This window comes from Chiloscyllium plagiosum, unplaced genomic scaffold (genome assembly GCF_037043375.1).
Source record: "Chiloscyllium plagiosum isolate Xiang-an unplaced genomic scaffold, Cpla_swu_hap1 HiC_scaffold_17, whole genome shotgun sequence".
Taxonomy (NCBI): Eukaryota; Metazoa; Chordata; class Chondrichthyes; order Orectolobiformes; family Hemiscylliidae; genus Chiloscyllium; species Chiloscyllium plagiosum.
The window spans coordinates 37,100,265-37,117,575 of NW_028270155.1; the positions used below are offsets into that span (position 1 = coordinate 37,100,265).

The following is a 17,311-nucleotide window of genomic DNA, read 5'->3' on the forward strand; positions in this document are numbered from 1 at the left end:
GATTTCTAGCATCCACAATTCTTTGTTTTTTTTTAACCAAATTAGTTTTATTTGTGAGTGCTGACTGCAGGTCTTTGGCTCACTGACAGTTGTTGTTTTATTCTGAACTGTTTCTTGCCAGTTTTTATCAGTGGTTGTGTGCCAATCCTTTACTCTCAGGATTAGTATGAGAAGGCAAATCACAAGTTCAACTTAGAAAGAACAGCAATTGAATTTTATGCTGTTGGTATAATTTTAAACACATGCTGGCTATCTAGCCAGTTGAACGAACCTACTGCTCTGAATTAGTTCAGCGTTACAAAATACGCATACAGTGAACGGTTGCAATTTGTCCTGGAGCGAAATATGCAGCAGAGTTCTCACCCTTCAGTTATATGACTGCTCTAGTTTTAGATCTACATTAATCACTTGTATTTGCTAGTACAGGGCACAATTTTAAATTCACAGTTGATATAAAGTGTGGAAAACACTGAAGGAGACAGCATAGATTTCAAAAGGACAAGACAGGCTGGTTGAGTGCATTGGCAAATGGCAGAAATTCCACGCAATGGAGTGAGGTGACACATTTTGGAAGGAAGAATAAGGAGTGATAATACATGCTACATAATATAATTTTAAAGGACACGCAAGAGGAGAGTGGTTTTGAGAATCCTGTGCACAAACCTCCGAAGGTGACAGGACAAGGACAAGTTAGCAGAACAGTTAACAAAATACATGAATTCTAAGCTTTATAAATGGAGGCATAGAGTGCAAAAAGCAGAAAAAGCAGTTAAGCCAATATAAAACATTATATTTGGCCCAGCACAAATATATTTGTCCAATTCGGGGCCGAGACTTTTGAAAGGATATGTAACTAGTGAAGAGGATATAGTAATAATTCACTAGAATGACATAGGGACAAGAGAAAATGAGGTCTGCAGATGCTGGAGATCAGAGATGGAAATGTGTTGCTGGAGAAGCGCAGCAGGTCAGGCAGCATCTAGGGAACAGGAGAATCGACGTTTCGGGCATTAGCCCTTCTTCAGGAATGAGGAAAGTTTGTCCAGCAGGCTAAGATAAAAGATAGGGAGGAGGGACTTGGGGGAGGGGCGTCGGAAATGTGATAGGTGGAAAAAGGTCAAGGTGAGGGTGATAGGACAGATTGGGGTGGGGGCGGAGAGGTCGGGAAGAAGATTGCAGGTTAGGGAGGCGGTGCTGAATTTGATGGATTTGACTGAGACAGGCTGGGGGGAGGGGAAATGAGGAAACTGGTGAAATCCGAGTTCATCCCTTGTGGTTGGAGGGTTCCTAGCCGGAAGATGAGGCGTTCTTCCTCCAACCGTCGTTTCGCTGTGGTCTGACGATGGAGGAGTCCAAAGACCTGCATATCCTTGGTGGAGTGGGAGGGGGAATTGAAATGTTGAGCTACAGGGTGGTTGGGTTGGTTGGTCCGGGTGTCCCAGAGGTGTTCTCTGAAACGCTCCGCAAGTAGGCGGCCTGTCTCCCCAATATAGAGGAGGCCACATCGGGTACAGAGGATGCAATAGATGATATGTGTGGAGGTACAGGTGAATCAGGGACAAGAGACCACAGTTATGTGCATAGAAGAAGGTGGAGTTAATTTACCTTTGCTCCCAGGGCCAGTTCAGACTGGTGGCAGATGTCAACCAGTCTGTGCACCGATACTGGATCTGATCAGAAGATTACCTCCGCTATTTGGGATAGTTAACGCTTTTAAGTTCACATTATTTCTGATGGACTCAAAGAGAGATTCCATACAACATGCAAACAAGATAAAGAATGTGACTTTGTTAAAAGAAAAGATCGGAAGAGAGGTGGCGTGGTTTTTGCAAAGGGTCATCCCAAACAGCCCTGTAACATGGGACTCTATGTTTTACAGGCTATTTCCAAGATGTAGAGTGAGACAAATATCAGTTACAAGTGGGGAACCACAAATTTGGTAAAAGACACTGTCTGGATTGCCCACAACTTGTTGGTCTTTCAATACAAGGAGTTGTCCTCCACTGAGTGTTGGAAGATTCAGTTTTAAACTTTTTTGTAATATTTTTACAATTTTTTAAAAACACACTATCTTTTTGGAAAAAAGATGTTTGATTTTGTAGGAACTTGAAGCAACTGTGATGGAGAAAAGACAGTTGTGTCCATCTCAATGTGAATTTAGTTGGCAATTTCAATGCAGCATGATCACAGTACAGCCTTGGCATTAAATAAAGCCTTATTTTGTTCCCAGAGGATGTTTCATTATAGTTTCGCAAAGTATTAGAATTATGATTATATCCCACAGAATTTGAATAGAAAAATCCCAGAGTTGTTTACTATAGGACAGTCCCACTCAGTAGAGTAGACTATGTGAAATTACATAGTCCAAGTTACTATTCTCTTCCCACTTCCTGACAGTACAACTACAATTCTTCTTAATTGTAGCAAGTGGTGTCATTGAATGCAGACTTAAGAATTAATTGTCTGGGTACCAAAGCTCCATGCTTGTACCTACAATGTTGCTGTATTTTTGACTACAGAGTTGGGAATAAAGGAAGATGAATTATTCGCATCATGAAAAACAGATAACAAACATTTCAGATGTAATTACATGTAAGTGCAGATTGATTCTGAGTGGTGACCACAAATTTGTTTTTACTGTGAGACCACAGTAAAAAGAAAGATTCTCTTGAAAACCTGTGGCTAGATAGATTAAGTCCATGAAGCAATGTTCCTTTAAACTGCTGAAGTTGCAAATTATTGACATTATTTGTCCTTTTTTTTCAGGAGTGATTAGAGTAGGTACTCCACTGTTTGAAGGCAATCTCCCATTCACACAGTATTGCAGCTGTGGGTTTATTATGTGCCTAAAGCCAGTTCTGATTTTTAAAGTATGTTTACTATCATATTTATGGATGATTGATTTAATGACTGTCCGTAGAAGCAGACTGCAACCTCCACCTGATTCAAACTGACACATAATATTAGATCTAAAACTTGATATAGAAACATGTATGCCTGTGAAGTTTAATTTTGTTTTCCAATACAGTACTAGATTATCATCACAAACCATTTGACATTTACATAAGCAAGTGTATAAGCATAAAAGCACTAGTAAGTTGATACCTAAACTTTGTCAAATGCATCTCCTTTCTTTAACAAAGATCTTAGCATATATCAATTTTTTAAAAAACCCATTACATCAAATGGTTTGGAGCAAATAAATACAGACTTTGTTGATTATAATTTTATATTTAATAGTTCGAAAGTGACATTTTGTAATACAGACTATTGCTAGAATCGTAACATTTCATCTCATATCAATCTTAATCAGAAAAAAAACTGACCTTATCATACTTTGTTGAAACCTCCGACATAAAATTGCTCTAAATGTCTGCTTTAAACCATTCCATGAAAACTTTCAAACTATTCCAAAATTCACATGTGAATGAATAATGCTGCTCGTTGACATAGATTCAGTTTCTCAATATGCTATTAGGGTCGTTATGGAAAGTAGTTAATCAGTTAACCAAGAAGCTTCACTCTAGAAAAGTAACTATAGAAATCATTATACCTGGTCTGTTGCAAATTAGTCCATAATAAACATCTTAAAACTACAAACAGACATGAGAAATTATTCAGCAAGTATGAAAATTTGATTCTTTTTTATGCTCAGAAGCGTTCCACAAAACAGAAATTGAACATAACAGTCTTGATTAATCATTACTTTGTAAGTAATCCCTGTACAGGCAAAGTACATCCTGAGAACTATGTCAGCAACAATAATTTTTTGCATCATTACAATCAACTCTCACTAACAGGACTTTCAAATTAGTTGGTAAACAACAGCGAAGGGTTTTACAATCCAATTGAACACAAGGAACAGATTTCCAAGCACAATTCTTACTTCATTTCCAAGGCAACAGAAGTCACTACTTAACACTAAGGTAGGAACTGTGGTTTGCAGTATTATTTTGTAATAAAATATTTCTTAAAGTTAAAGAAATACATTTGAGAAATTTACCTCAGTATCTGCTACTCGCCAGCTATGAAAACATCATGCTTTAATTAATTTGCATGACTTACTTTTTAATCTTTCCACGGCCTAATATGTAATAGACTCAGAGCAGATAATGTACTGCAGCACAATTGTTTGACAGAGTTGTGTGGTTTTGCATAGGAAGTCGCTACTAACTAACTATAATATAAGTCAATCTGGCTTTGGTATCATCTAAAAAGAAAGAGACTGATTCTTTGAAAGAGTCGTTCAATACCATCCCATGCCACTTTGAACACCTTATTTGACCACTGAATGATTTTAAAATGAACACCAATTTAGAGAGATGTGGGCCAAATGTTGGCAAATGGGACTAGATTAGGTTGGGATATCTGGGCGGCATGGATGAGTTGGACCGAAAGGTCTGTTTCCATGCTGTACATCTCTATGTCTCTAATTGAGTTGAGACTGGAATATTACAATTTGAAGAAAAATGGAGAAACATTCTAGTTACAATTCTTACCAACTCAGCAGGTTTGCCTTTTGTATTGTGATAGAACTCTGGCAGGAGACTTTAGGTACTTCCACACTGTATTTTCTGTGCAGTGTGATGAATAATTACAGGCACAATTGCAATATTATTTATATTTAATTTTACGTATATTATTTATACATTTTGTCAGTATGTACCCAAAATTTTTCATTGAAAGACCTGTAGCATAACATTTTGACTGGCGAGCTGCCTACTCACAGTATTCTCAGAAGTTCAAATAAACACAACCTGACCATTTACTGACCATTTATTCAAGTTCAATATTCACAACAGCCTGCTGGAAGGATAACATTGGGAGAATACTCCTTAAATGTTTAGGAATGAAGAATGAAAATTAAAGAGCAACTCAAGTTGCTCTCGTGTAAATAAGACTTTAACCAAATGAAAGTGTAAGCCACAATAGAAAATATCGGAAATCAATATTCCGATGGATGTAATGTACTTTTCCTGCTTTTTTATGGCTGTTGTGTTTTCCAGTGACTTGTTACAGAATGGTTCCAGCAACCTGAAATACACTATTCTGTAAATTAGCAATGGTGGTGGAGAAGCACACCTAAAGATGAGAGGACAATTACATCAAAATTATGTCAGTTTATTTAAGGCTTTTTTGAAAAGTTTTATAGTACAACCATTCGCAAAGTAATTTGAGACTTTTCTTTCCAGAACGTACTTTATGATTGAAGGGTTATCTAACTCTGATGATGATAAAATATGATGTTTAGGCCAGGACCTGCCCACAGTGTAGCAGTGTGTGGCTCTGGACAGGCAATAGCGAATTTAATAAATGGTGCATGATTATCACCTATAACCTATAGGTGGCATACATTGCTAGTTGACATTATTACTGCTGAAGTTTAAAGAACACCTTTTCATTCGGCTTATGGTCTGTGCAGAACTCACAGGTGATTTGATTCGGATTTCATAATTCCCTCTTCATCATTTCTCTCCTTATCATCACTGTTGAGAAGGTGTTAGTGGTTTCCTAATTTTCTTTCCATCTGCTCCTTATCATCATTTTACCAAATCATTTTTGGTATTGTATATTTGTAGGTGGTTGAAACTACAAATAGCTTAAAATTGGAGATAATGCTTAACTAAGCAAGAAGGACATGAAAAATTGTTTCCATCAAGAGAAGATCAGAGACATAGTATGGGTATCAGGAAGATCACCATCAGCCATTGCCCTGAAATTACATTCCCACCAAACAACAGGATGGTTATTTGAATGGTATCCGGAATGCGGTTTACATTTCAACTATTGTGATCTTGAATTATAGTAGAAGAGATCAATTGTCGGTACAAAATTATAGAGAGGAGAATCTAGCTCTATTGTATCTCCACACAATGTAAGGAAATGGGCTAATAATGTGTTCTTTCTTCTAACTATTGTTTAAACTCTGCAACTGTCCACTTTCCATCGAGACTGATATTTTTTAAAGAGAAATTTTAACTTCCAGTTGATTGCTGAAATAATATGTCATGATTTTATGTTTAACTTTGACTGTAACAAATGATTAAAAAGTACTATTGACCATACACTATCTTATTTTTCTAAGCAACTTATACTTTAAACCATGGAAAAGAGACTTCCCATTTGCCTTTCAGCCTGACAGAAAATATTGCTATTCACTGTATTTCATGCTGTCGAATACTTTCTTAAATCCAAGCTATACAAATCTTATAGCCTTCTTCAAACCCACACAAGCTGAGAATTCAAACTGAATGCAAGTGTCTAACCCATGTTCTATGTGGTGAATCATTGAATTTAAATCACAGGCCTAGCTAATTTTCTCTCATGTTGTCTATCTCTTGTATGGCAACAAATCACACAAGATGTATTGAAAATTGCTGTCTACCTTTGATATTAATGATTTATAAGGAAGACTATCCTAATCTCAAAAATAACTCATTTTACCTAAGCAGAAATATTAATTAGTTATCTTTGATTCCAGCTTCCTTCCATCTGAGAAGTGAGTGACTGGGTTTTGGCACAAGGGGGATGGTGCAGGAGGGAGGGTTTCAGGTGCATGGATAATTGGGGCTCATTCTGTGGAAGGTGGGACATCTACAGAGGGGTACTAATATCCTGGGTGGGAAATTTGCTGGTGCTATTCGGGTGGGTTTAAACTAGCTCAGCAGGAGGATGGGAACCTGAGTTGTAGTTCCAGTGCACAGGAGGATGAGAGTAGGGAGGGCATGTACAGGATTTCATGGTCACAGGAATGTGCTGGCAGACAGCAAGCTGGTTTGAAGTGTGTCAACTTCAATGCCACAAGTATCCGAAATAAGGTAGGTGAGCTTGCAGCATGGATAGGTACCCGGAACTTCGATGTTGTGGGCATTTCAGGGACATGGATAGAGCATGGTGAGGAATGGATGTTGCAGGTTCTAGGGTTTAGATCTTTCATTAAGAACAGGGAAGGCAGTAAAAGGGGGGAGGTGTGGCCTTGTTAGTCAAGGACAGTATAACTGTGACTGAAAGAACTTTTGACAAGGACTTGTCTACTGAGGTGGTATGGGCTGAGTTTAGAAACAGGAGAGGAGAGGTCACACTGCTGGGAGTTTTTTTATAGGCCTCCTCAGAATTTTAGGAATGTGGAGGAGAGAATCAGCAAAACGATTCTGGGTATGAGTAAACATGTGGTCATGATGGGGGACTTTAACTTGCCCAACATTGACTGGAAATGCTATAACTCTAATACATCAGATGGATCCGTTTTTGTCCAATGTGTGCAGGAGGGTTTCTTGGCACAGTTTGTCAAAAGGCTGACAAGAGGGGAGGCCATACTGGATCTGGTACTTGCTAATGAACAAGGCCAGGTGTTTGATTTAGTGTTAGGTGAGCACTTTGGAGAGACTGACTATAATTCAGTTATGTTTAGTTGAGCGATGGAAAGGGATAGGTACATGTCACAGGGCACGATTTATAGATGGGGGGAAGGGCAATTATAATGAGATTAGGCAAGACTTGGGATACATAGAATGGGGTAGCAAAATGCAGGGGATGAGGACAATCGAAATGTGGAGCTGGTTTAAGGAACAGATATTGCATGTCCTTGATAGGTATATCCCTGTCAGGCAGGGAGGAAGTGATAAGGTAAGGAAACCATGGTTTACTCCAGAAATTGCATCTCTTGTTCAGCGGAAGAAGGAGGCTGATGTGATGATGAGACAAGATGGCTCAGATGAGGTGATGGAGTGTTACAGATTAGCTAGAAAGGATTTAAAGAGAGAGTTAAGAAGAGCAAGGAGAGGACATGAGCAGTCTTTAGCAGGTAGAATAAAGGAGAACCCTAAAGCTTTCTGTAGGTATGTGAGGAATAAAAGGATGAATAGGGTAGGAATAGGGCCAGTCAAAGACAGAAGTGGGAAGTTGTGTGTGGACTCTGTGGAGATCAGAGAGGTGCTAAATGAATATTTCTCATCTGTTTTCACTCATGAAAAGGAGAATATTGTAGAGGAGAAGAATGAGATATGGGATATCAGACTAGAAAGGATTGAGGTTAGTAAGAAAGAGGTGTTATCAATTCAGAAAGAGTGAAAGTAGACAAGTTCCCTGGGCCGGATGGGATTTATCCGAGGATTCTCTGGGAAGCTAGGGAGGAGGTGTTGGAGCCTTTGGCCTTAATCTTTGAGTCATCAATGTCTACAGGTTTAGTACTAGGAGACAGGAGGATTGCAAATGTTGTGCCATTATTCAAGAAGGGCAGTAGAGATGACCCAGGTAATTATAGACCAGTGAGCCTTATGTCTGTTGTAGGAAAAGTTTTGGAAAGGACTATAACAGCTAGGATTTATAATCATCTAGCAAGCAACAATTTGATTGCAGGTAGTCAATATGGTTTCGTCAAATGGCAGGTCATATCTCACAAACCTTTTGAGTTTTTTGAGAAGGTGACCAAGCATGTGGATGAGGGTAGGGCAGTTGACGTAGTGTATGTGGACTTCAATAAAGCCTTTGATAAGGTTCCACATGGTAGGCTATTGGAGAAAATGCAGAGGCATGCTCATTTAGCAGTTTAGATTAGAAACTGGCTTTCTGTAAGAAGGCAACAAATGGTGGTTGATGGAAAATATTTAGCCTGGAGTCCGGTTACTAGTGGTGTGCCAAAGGATCTGTTTTGGGACTACTGCTGTTTATCATTTTTATAGATGATTTGGACGCAGGCATAGGTGACTGGGTTAGTAAGTTTGCAGATGACACTAGTCAGTGGAGTGGTGGGCAGTGTAGAAGAATGTTACAGGTTGCAGGGAGACTTGGATGAACCACAGAATTGTGCTGAGAGATGGCAAATAGAGTTCTATGCAGCTAAATGTGAGGTGATTCACTTTGGGAAGAATTACAGGAAGGCAGAATACTGGAAAGGCTCTTGGCAGTGTGAATATGCAGAGGGTTCTTGGAGTCCATGTACATAGATCCCTGAAAGTTGCCACCCAGGTGGATAGTGCTGTTAAGAAGGTATACGGTATGTTAGGTTTCATCGGTAGAGGAACTGAGTTCCGGAGTCGTAATGTCATGCTGCAATTTTATAAGATGCTAGTGCGGACAAACTTGGAATATTGTGTACAGTTCTGGTCGCCCCCATTACAGGATGTGGAAGCATTGGAAAAAGGTGCAGAGGAGATTTACCAGGATATTACCTGGTCTGGAGGAAAGGTCTTATGAGGAAAGGCTGAGAGACTTGGGTCTGTTCTCATTGGAAAGAAGAAGGCTAAGAAGGGATTTGATAGAGACATACAAGATGATCAGAGGATTAGATAGGGTAGACAGTGAAAGTCTTTTTCCTAGGATGATGATGTCAGCTTGTACAAGGGGGCATATCTACAAAGTGAGGGGTGATAGATTTAAGACAGATGTCAGAGGAAGGTTCTTTACTCTGAGAGTGGTAAAGGTGTGGAATGCCCTGCCTGCCAATGTAGTTAACTCAGCCACATTAGGGACATTTAAACAATCCTTGGATAAGCACATGGATGATAGTGGGATAGTGGAGGGGGATGGGCTTAGATTAGTTCACAGGTTGGCCCAACATTGAGGCCAAAGGGCTGTATTGTTTTATGTTCTATGTCACTCCAGTGTTTCTTAACAACACCTTGTAGAGATTCAGCACCACCCATTTGTCACAGAGAGCAAGTCCATTCACTCTGCAGCTTGTATATGCATGCTCTGGTCAAACCATTCGGTCTGAGCATAAACAATAACTGAGGAGCACATCTCTTGCATGAGGAAAAATTGCAGATGTATCGTAAAGCAGCATGCAATTATCAGACAACATATTTCACATTAACTCAGATCTTAAGGTGAATGCTTTTGGATTATTTCAGTTAAGACATGATGTGAGCATGATACAAAAATTTTACAGAAAGATATAGAGAGGTTAAGTGGGGAGACTGGATGCCTTCTCGCAGGGTGCTTTAGGGAACATCTCTGGGACACCCACCAATCAACCCCACTGCCCTGGGGCTCAATATTTCAACTCCCCCTCCCATTCTGCCGAGGACATGCAGGTCCTGGGCCTCCTCCAACGCCACTCCCTCACCACCCGATGCCTGGAGGAAGAACACCTCATCTTCCACCTCGGAACACTTCAATCACCAGTTTCCTCATTTCCCCTCCGTCCACCTGACCTCAGTTCCAACCTTCCAGCTCAGCACCATCCCCATGACATGTCCTACCTGCCATCTTCCTTCCACCTATCCGTTTCACCCTCCTCTCTGACCTATCACCTTCATCCCCACCTCCATCCACCTATTGTACTCTTGGTCACCTTCTCCCCAGCCCCACCCCCCTCCCATTTATCTCTCCACCCTGGAGGCTCCCTGCCATCATTCCTGATGAAGGGCTTTTGCCCAAAACGTTGATTTTCCTGCTTCTCGGATGCTGCCTGACCTGCTGTCCTTTTCCAGCACCACTGTAATCTGGACTCTGATCTCCAGCATCTGCAGTTCTCACTTTTGCCTAGGTTAAGTGAGTAGGCAAAAACATGGCAGATGGAATGAATATAGGAAACCATGAGGTTATGCACTTTGGCAGGAAGAATAGAATGTATTTATTACAATATTATTTAAATGGAGAAAAAACTGTACCTTCTTAGGGGACTTGACAGGATAGTTGTAGAAGTTGTTTTCTCTTTTGAGAGAGTCTAGGACCAGAGGAAATGATCTCAGATTAAGGGATCACCTTTTTAAGACAAAGATGAGGAGGAATTTCTTCTCTTAAAGGGTAATAAATCTGTGGAATTCTTAACCACAGGCAGATGTAGTGGCTGCTTTGTTAAGTATATTAAAGGCTGAGATAGACAGATTTTTAATCATTCATTGAATTGAGGGCTTTGGAGAAAAGACGGGGGAGTGGAGTTGAGGACTATCAGATCAGCCATGATCTCACTGAATGGTGGAGCAGACTTGATGGACTGAATAGCCTATTCCTGCTCTTGTGTCTAATAGTGATACCGCATATTGATCAGTAGTCTTTCACCCCCAAGTTCTGATGTTAATTACAAATATTTCATAAATAACATGAATGTGCGGTTTGAAGTATATCTTCAAAAAGTACAGTATTCCTTCTCTCTGGATCGTTTACTCCTCAGTGAGCTTGAGACTTCAATACGGTCTGCAGCAGTCTTTCCTCATGCTACGAACATCATTGCAACTCTTATTTTCTCAGCCTTTTCAATCAGTTATGTAGCTATTTTATTGTTTTTCCACAAAGACCAGTACAAACTCAAATTCTGTCTCATATTGCCTTACATTTCCACAGTAACAGGGATTGGAAAATGACAGCCATTCTGACTCACCCTGCATTTCTAAGTTCAGAATGTGGTTTTAATTTTCTTTTTTCACAAAAAAAAGTAACTGGTTCTCTTACAACCTTGAAGATTCACTCTTGTTCAGCTGTAAATGTCCTACATTATATTTCAAATAATATGTTAGAATAAGAGTGAAAAAAGTTAGACAAAGGTAGAAGTCACATGACTGGCAAGCCCACTAATACACTATTTACAATTGCATTTCTCCAAACAGACTGCAGAAACATCAATGTTTATATGAGTTATATGCCTTTGTTGCTGGTTAGACTACATGGGAGAAGAGCTGTGCTCAGGTCTGCATGATGCAAGGTGCTGGGACCTATAGTCCAATTTTTTGAGTCTGAACTGAAGTACAGCATTGAAGCTTTTTGATACAGAGTGTCTATGAACATAGTTGTTTGCTAGTGGCCATTGCAAAATGCTAAATGCATAATTGTGTAAATAGTCATTGGACATGTATCAACTGGCACTTCTGAATTCTCAGAGAAAGGAATAAAAAAATTAAGAAGCAGCAGTGAATAAGGATTGATTTTGAGTACAATTAGGAATACACACTATGTTATGTTGTATTAAGTATAAAACATATATACAATTTATCTAAGGAAACCTAGTTAAAACTCAAAGAATTAATAGAATCCATCATGTGCCACCCCCCTTGGGAATTTCAGATAATCTTGTTCAGTCTCATTCATTTTGTCTATCTTTTTTAAAATGACAACAATCAATTCAGTTTGAACATATTGATTTAATTTTCTTAGTGAGGAACCATTAGGAAACTATGTTGGCATTTGCATCTGACTCTGATCCAGAAAAATCAGAGTAAAGGAAACAACCGGACAAACTGCGTTCTTAAAGGTTATGGTGAAAAATTATTTCCACAGGGGCATCTAATGACCTAATGTCCAATCCTACTTTAACCAAAGATACATAATGTTGAAGGAGTACAATACTCCAAACACAAAATCCTGCTATTGATCTGTTGATACTAAATTTTCTGTGTATTCAAAATTATTAGAATTATTTTTAACGTTAAATAAAACAAATAAACTAAACTTCTGTTCATCCATGCAGTTTTGTGACATGCAAGTACGTGGAACCTTATATTTAACAATAGTGATAATGCAATTAACCAACTGTTTAATCAGATTTTCAATTTTTAAGGATGCAAGATTTTCAAATTTGGATATTTAGAGCTTTTTGATATTAACACGCCTGTGATACATGAAGCAGTTGTGTTAGAAATTAAGAAAAAATGTATTTGTTTATTAATATTAGAAATTGATCCTTCATATTTTAAAATTTAAAATCTCAATTATCATATTGAATAGCAGAGTATGTTGTGATACTTGAAAGGGTTCAGAAAAGATTTACAAGGATATTGACATGGTGAATTTGTACTTGCAGAGTTACATTGTACTTTGCTCAAAAACTGCATGCATTCATGTAGAACTCTGAGCTGAAAAACTGCATGAATTTATGTAAAACTCTGTTATCTCACTTTTTAGATTAGAATCAATCTAAACATCATGGAATAGACAGAGAACACAGGGGGCCAACACCTTCAACATATTGTCTAGCTATCGCCATTATTAACAGCTAACCCGAGAATGCAACTTTTAAAAAAAAGGTTTTGTGATTTACACATGAAAGAAGTGAAACTATCACTGTATTCTAACAGATGAAAGGCTTAACAATCAATTTTTCAATGTATAATTTCAGTTACATCACACTGAAAATTTTTGCTATAAATTCTGTGTTACAATCGAGCCCTCCACTATCACCTGATGAAGGAGCGTTGCTCCGAAAGCTAGTGTGTTTCCAATTAAACCTGTTGGACTATAACCTGGTGTTGTGTGATTTTTAACTTTGACATGGTTGGAGCATTTGTGCTATAGGGAGAGGTTGAATAGGCTAGGGCTGTTTTCCCTGGAGCATTGGAGGCTGAGGGGTGACTTTATAGAGGTTTATAAAATCGTGAGTGACATGGATAGGATAAATAGACAAGTCTTTTACCTGGGGTGGGGGAGGCCAGAACTAGAGGGGATAGGTTTAGGGTGAGAGGGGAAAGATATAAAAGAGACCAAAGGGGCAACTTTTTCAGGCAGAGGGTGGTACATGTATGGAATGAGCTATCAGAGGAAGTGGTGGAGGCTAGTATAATTGCAACATTTAAAAGGTATTTGGATGGGTTTATGAATGGGAAGGGTTTGGAGGGATATTGTCCAGGTACTGGCAGATGGGACTAGATTTGGTTGGGATATCTGGTCAGCATGGACGAGTTAGATCGAAGGGTCTGTTTCTGTCCTCTACATCTCTATGACTCTATGACTCTGAGAATAGGCTTGAAGGGCTGTGGAACCTATTCCTGCTCCTATTTTCCATGTTTTGGCAAGCAATGATGCAGTTTCACTTTCTATAATTCAAACTTTCTCTTATTCTAATGTTCTTGCCTTGAAGTCAGAGGGTTATTGATACATTTGAACACAAAATCAACACAGATACTTCGGAACAGTACTGAAGATATATTGCACCATCACAAATGTTATCTTTCATAGAGATGTTCAGCCTAGACGTCTACTGCCCTGCTATATGGATATAAAAAGAAAAGTAATTTCTTAAATTGTAAGAAATGTAAATCCCCAATCCTGCAGTTCAAGAATGAAAAAAAACACAAATTGTTATTTATTTGACAAATACAAATTTTACCAGGACCTCCTCAATTATACACAATTCATTCACTTAAGAGCTGTAAATATTTCAAACTACTATGGTTCTTTGCTAAAAACTGAAAAATGTTTACAGGTACTTCCACAATTGTTCCAGAGCTGAAAAACTAGAAAAATGGATGAGGAGAATCTGAGGAAGAGAGAAAATAATACAGGAATGAGAAATGGGAATCGAGCACCTGACAAACTGGAGTTGGAGGGCATGAGAGGAAATGAACCAAACCATGTGGCTCTAAAACAACAGGCAAGTATGGTATTCCCAACTATATACAATGGAGGACTAGAAAGTTCAACCAATATAAATTGCTGTGCAATTAGCTTTTTTTTAAGGCAATCGAAACTGTTGGTTAGGTGAGTTGGCCATGCTAAATTGCCCATAATGTTCAGGATGTGTTGGTTGGGTGCATTAGTCAGTGGTAAATATAGAGTAGTATGGTAGAGGAATAGGTCTGGGAGGGTTACTCTTTGGAGAGTCGGTGTGGACTTGTTGGGCCAAATGGCCTGTTTCCACACTGTAGGGATTCTATGATTCTTCTTTACAATTATTTGTATTACAAGTAATGTTCACTCATTGTAGGACATAAAATTGAAGGCAATGTTGCAGTGATGCCTTCAAAATTGTAATCTTCATTGTATAATTTTCATGTGATAATTTAAATCTCAATAAGGGAAGTCAAATAATTTCTTCAATGCAGAGAACAAACCTCATAGTTCCTCACAATGTATCCAACTGGATCTGAATTAATCAAAGATTTCTATCTATATCTAATACTTAGCAGTACAATTTAGCATTCTATTCACAAAATCTGTCATTGCCAGATATCTTTCTCTTTCACACACACACAAACATATATACACACTTTATCATAGATAGTTAACCATTTTTGCAGGTAAGAAGTTGCTTCTTTCAATTTTGACCTCTATCCACACTCACCCAATCCTCCACCATTATAGTGTCCCTCACAAAGTTGGTTAGTTTGAATTGAGTTTCTGAACCAACAAAGTACAGCCAATCATCTAAGCAAGCCAAGTTAAGGGACGTTGTCCTTTAGTACTTCAATATTCTCACTGAAGCACAGTAAACACAAACATGGCTACAATTTTAATTTACTCAACCCATTTACTTATAAAGAGTTTAATTACATGTAGCTCTAACTCCATAGGAGCATAATTCTCTGCACTAACAATCATAAAGTCCAAACCTTTTTGGATGAAACAATGCAATACCTAAGTGATTATATTCCTGGCTAAAGACCCTAAGGTATGAGTTCAAATCCCAGGTCAGCAGCTGGGGTATTTAACCTCAATTAATTTAATATAAACCAAGAATACAAAACTAGTGTGTGTATGAACTCAGTCAGAGCAGCAGAGCATCATGGAATTATAAAATCCCTGCAGTGTGGAATCAGGCCATTCAGCCTGTTGAGTCAACTCCAATCCTGTCAGGCTTTGGAGAATTAGGAGGTGTGTTACTTGCTGCAAAATTCCAAGCATATTTCCAGCTCTTTAAGAGAATATTTATATGGTTTGTCCAGGCCAGTGTCTGGTCAATGGTAATCCCCAGAATGTTGTTAATTAGGAATTCAGTGATAGTAATGTGAAGGAGAGAGGGTTAGAGTCTCTCTTATTAGAAATGTTCATTGCCTGGTATTTGTGTGGCATAAATGTTACTTGCCACTTATCAGATCAAGCTTAGATACTATCCAAGTCTTGATACATATGAACAGAGACTGATGCAGTATATGAGGAGTCATGAAGATTGCTGAATACTTTGAAATCATCAACAAATCACTTTCTGATCTTCTTATGTAAGGAAAACCTTAGCTGAAGTTGGCTGCTACCCCTAGGACACTGAGCAACTCCTGCTGAGATGTCCCAGGACTGAGTTAATTAAAGTCCAAAAGCCAAAAGCACCTTCTCATGTGCCAGCTTTGACTCCAACCAACTGAGAGTTTTCCCCAATTCCCATTGACTCTAGTTTTGCGAGCACTCCTGATGATGGAAGGAAGGCCAGAGATGACTGAGAAAAATGCAAGGTGATGCTTCCTGCTCTAGGGTCAATGTTGGAGTGTCCAGGGAGATTGTTGCAACTTTTGAGTACACATCGAGGATGGAAATGACACAGCTGGAGAGGAATCAGCAAAGGGAGCCTAGGAGCATACACGCAATGGCCAGGACACAACAAGAAATATCGACAGTGCTCAGTCAGTTCCAAATGATGCCAACCAAAGTCAGGGAAACACTGAGCATTGGTGCAAAATCAAAACTATACCGCAAGTGAAGTAATTACTTCACAGAAAAATGTCTGACCATAATGTCAGAGACAGCTCAGAATGTCAAGGAATTTTTTTTCTCCAGCTTCATGGACTAGGAGACAATCCAATACCAATAGTTTTCAAGGTGGTAGTTCATGGAGGTCTGCCTCCTTGTATTGCCACACACATGATCAGGATTTCCAAACTTACAAAACTTACAGCAGAGGGGAGCTCCAGTGCTGAGGGTGTCCTGCAGAGGTGCACTTGCATCCTCTACAATTTCACCTCTAGAGGCAATAGGGTAACTAGGAAGGGGGAGGAGATGTGGCAGCTTCCTGGGGCATCCTGAGATTATACCCCAGTGTGGCTTGCTAACACTCCTCCCCACTGTTGGCACACAATTGTCCTGTCAGGAGGAGGAGGGGCACCTAGAACTTAATCAAGTGTGATCTATGTCTAACCACAAATGCCTAAACACTGAGGTGAATATATCTGCACTGCTGGAAGTCACAGTAGAACGGTGTAACAGTAACATCCTATGACTGGGCCATTTCTTCATCTGAACTGATAGGTCTTGAAGAAGGGTCACCAGGCCCAAGAGGTTAACTCTGCTTTCTCTCCATAGATGCTGCCAGACCTGCTGAGTTTCTCTCGCAATTTCTTTTTTTGTTTAGGACGTCCCAATGTTCCCCGACAGACTGGAAGAGCACCTTCATGGAAGCATTGTCAAACTGTGGAAACACACATTATCTGCTCTGAGACATCATTGCAGAATAGCAGATAGCTGATGAGGTTATACAGAGAGGAAGAAAGGAAAGATTAGAAGGATCTAGCAGCAGCTATGGTCTGAAGGCATCCAATGACAAAGCAAGTCTGCTGCTACTGGATAGCGGAGAATAAAAGCTTGCTCAGGTGGCCTACAAATACAATCATTCAACCCTGTAAGTTAACTGTAGGATTTTTAACCTTTTGTGCACCCCCGCCACATAATTGGT

General features: G+C 39.2%; 1 protein-coding gene across 3 annotated transcripts in view; it reads left to right on the forward strand.

Annotated features, from left to right (window-relative positions):
* The first annotated feature begins 2,512 nt into the window (after positions 1-2,512).
* Positions 2,513-17,311, forward strand: part of slc7a9 (solute carrier family 7 member 9) — a 64,211-nt gene continuing 49,412 nt past the window's right edge. Inside the window, exons 1-3 of one of the 3 annotated variants that reach the window (XM_087995566.1) lie at positions 2,513-2,592; positions 3,801-3,926; positions 14,138-14,305. In XM_087995566.1, the coding sequence (XP_087851692.1) occupies positions 14,177-14,305 (129 nt within the window). In that variant the 5' untranslated portion in view covers positions 2,513-2,592; positions 3,801-3,926; positions 14,138-14,176. Of the gene's footprint in view, positions 2,593-3,626; positions 3,927-14,137; positions 14,306-17,311 lie in introns of those variants that run through there. The other 2 variants (XM_087995567.1, XM_043706833.2) reach the window with 2 other exon arrangements.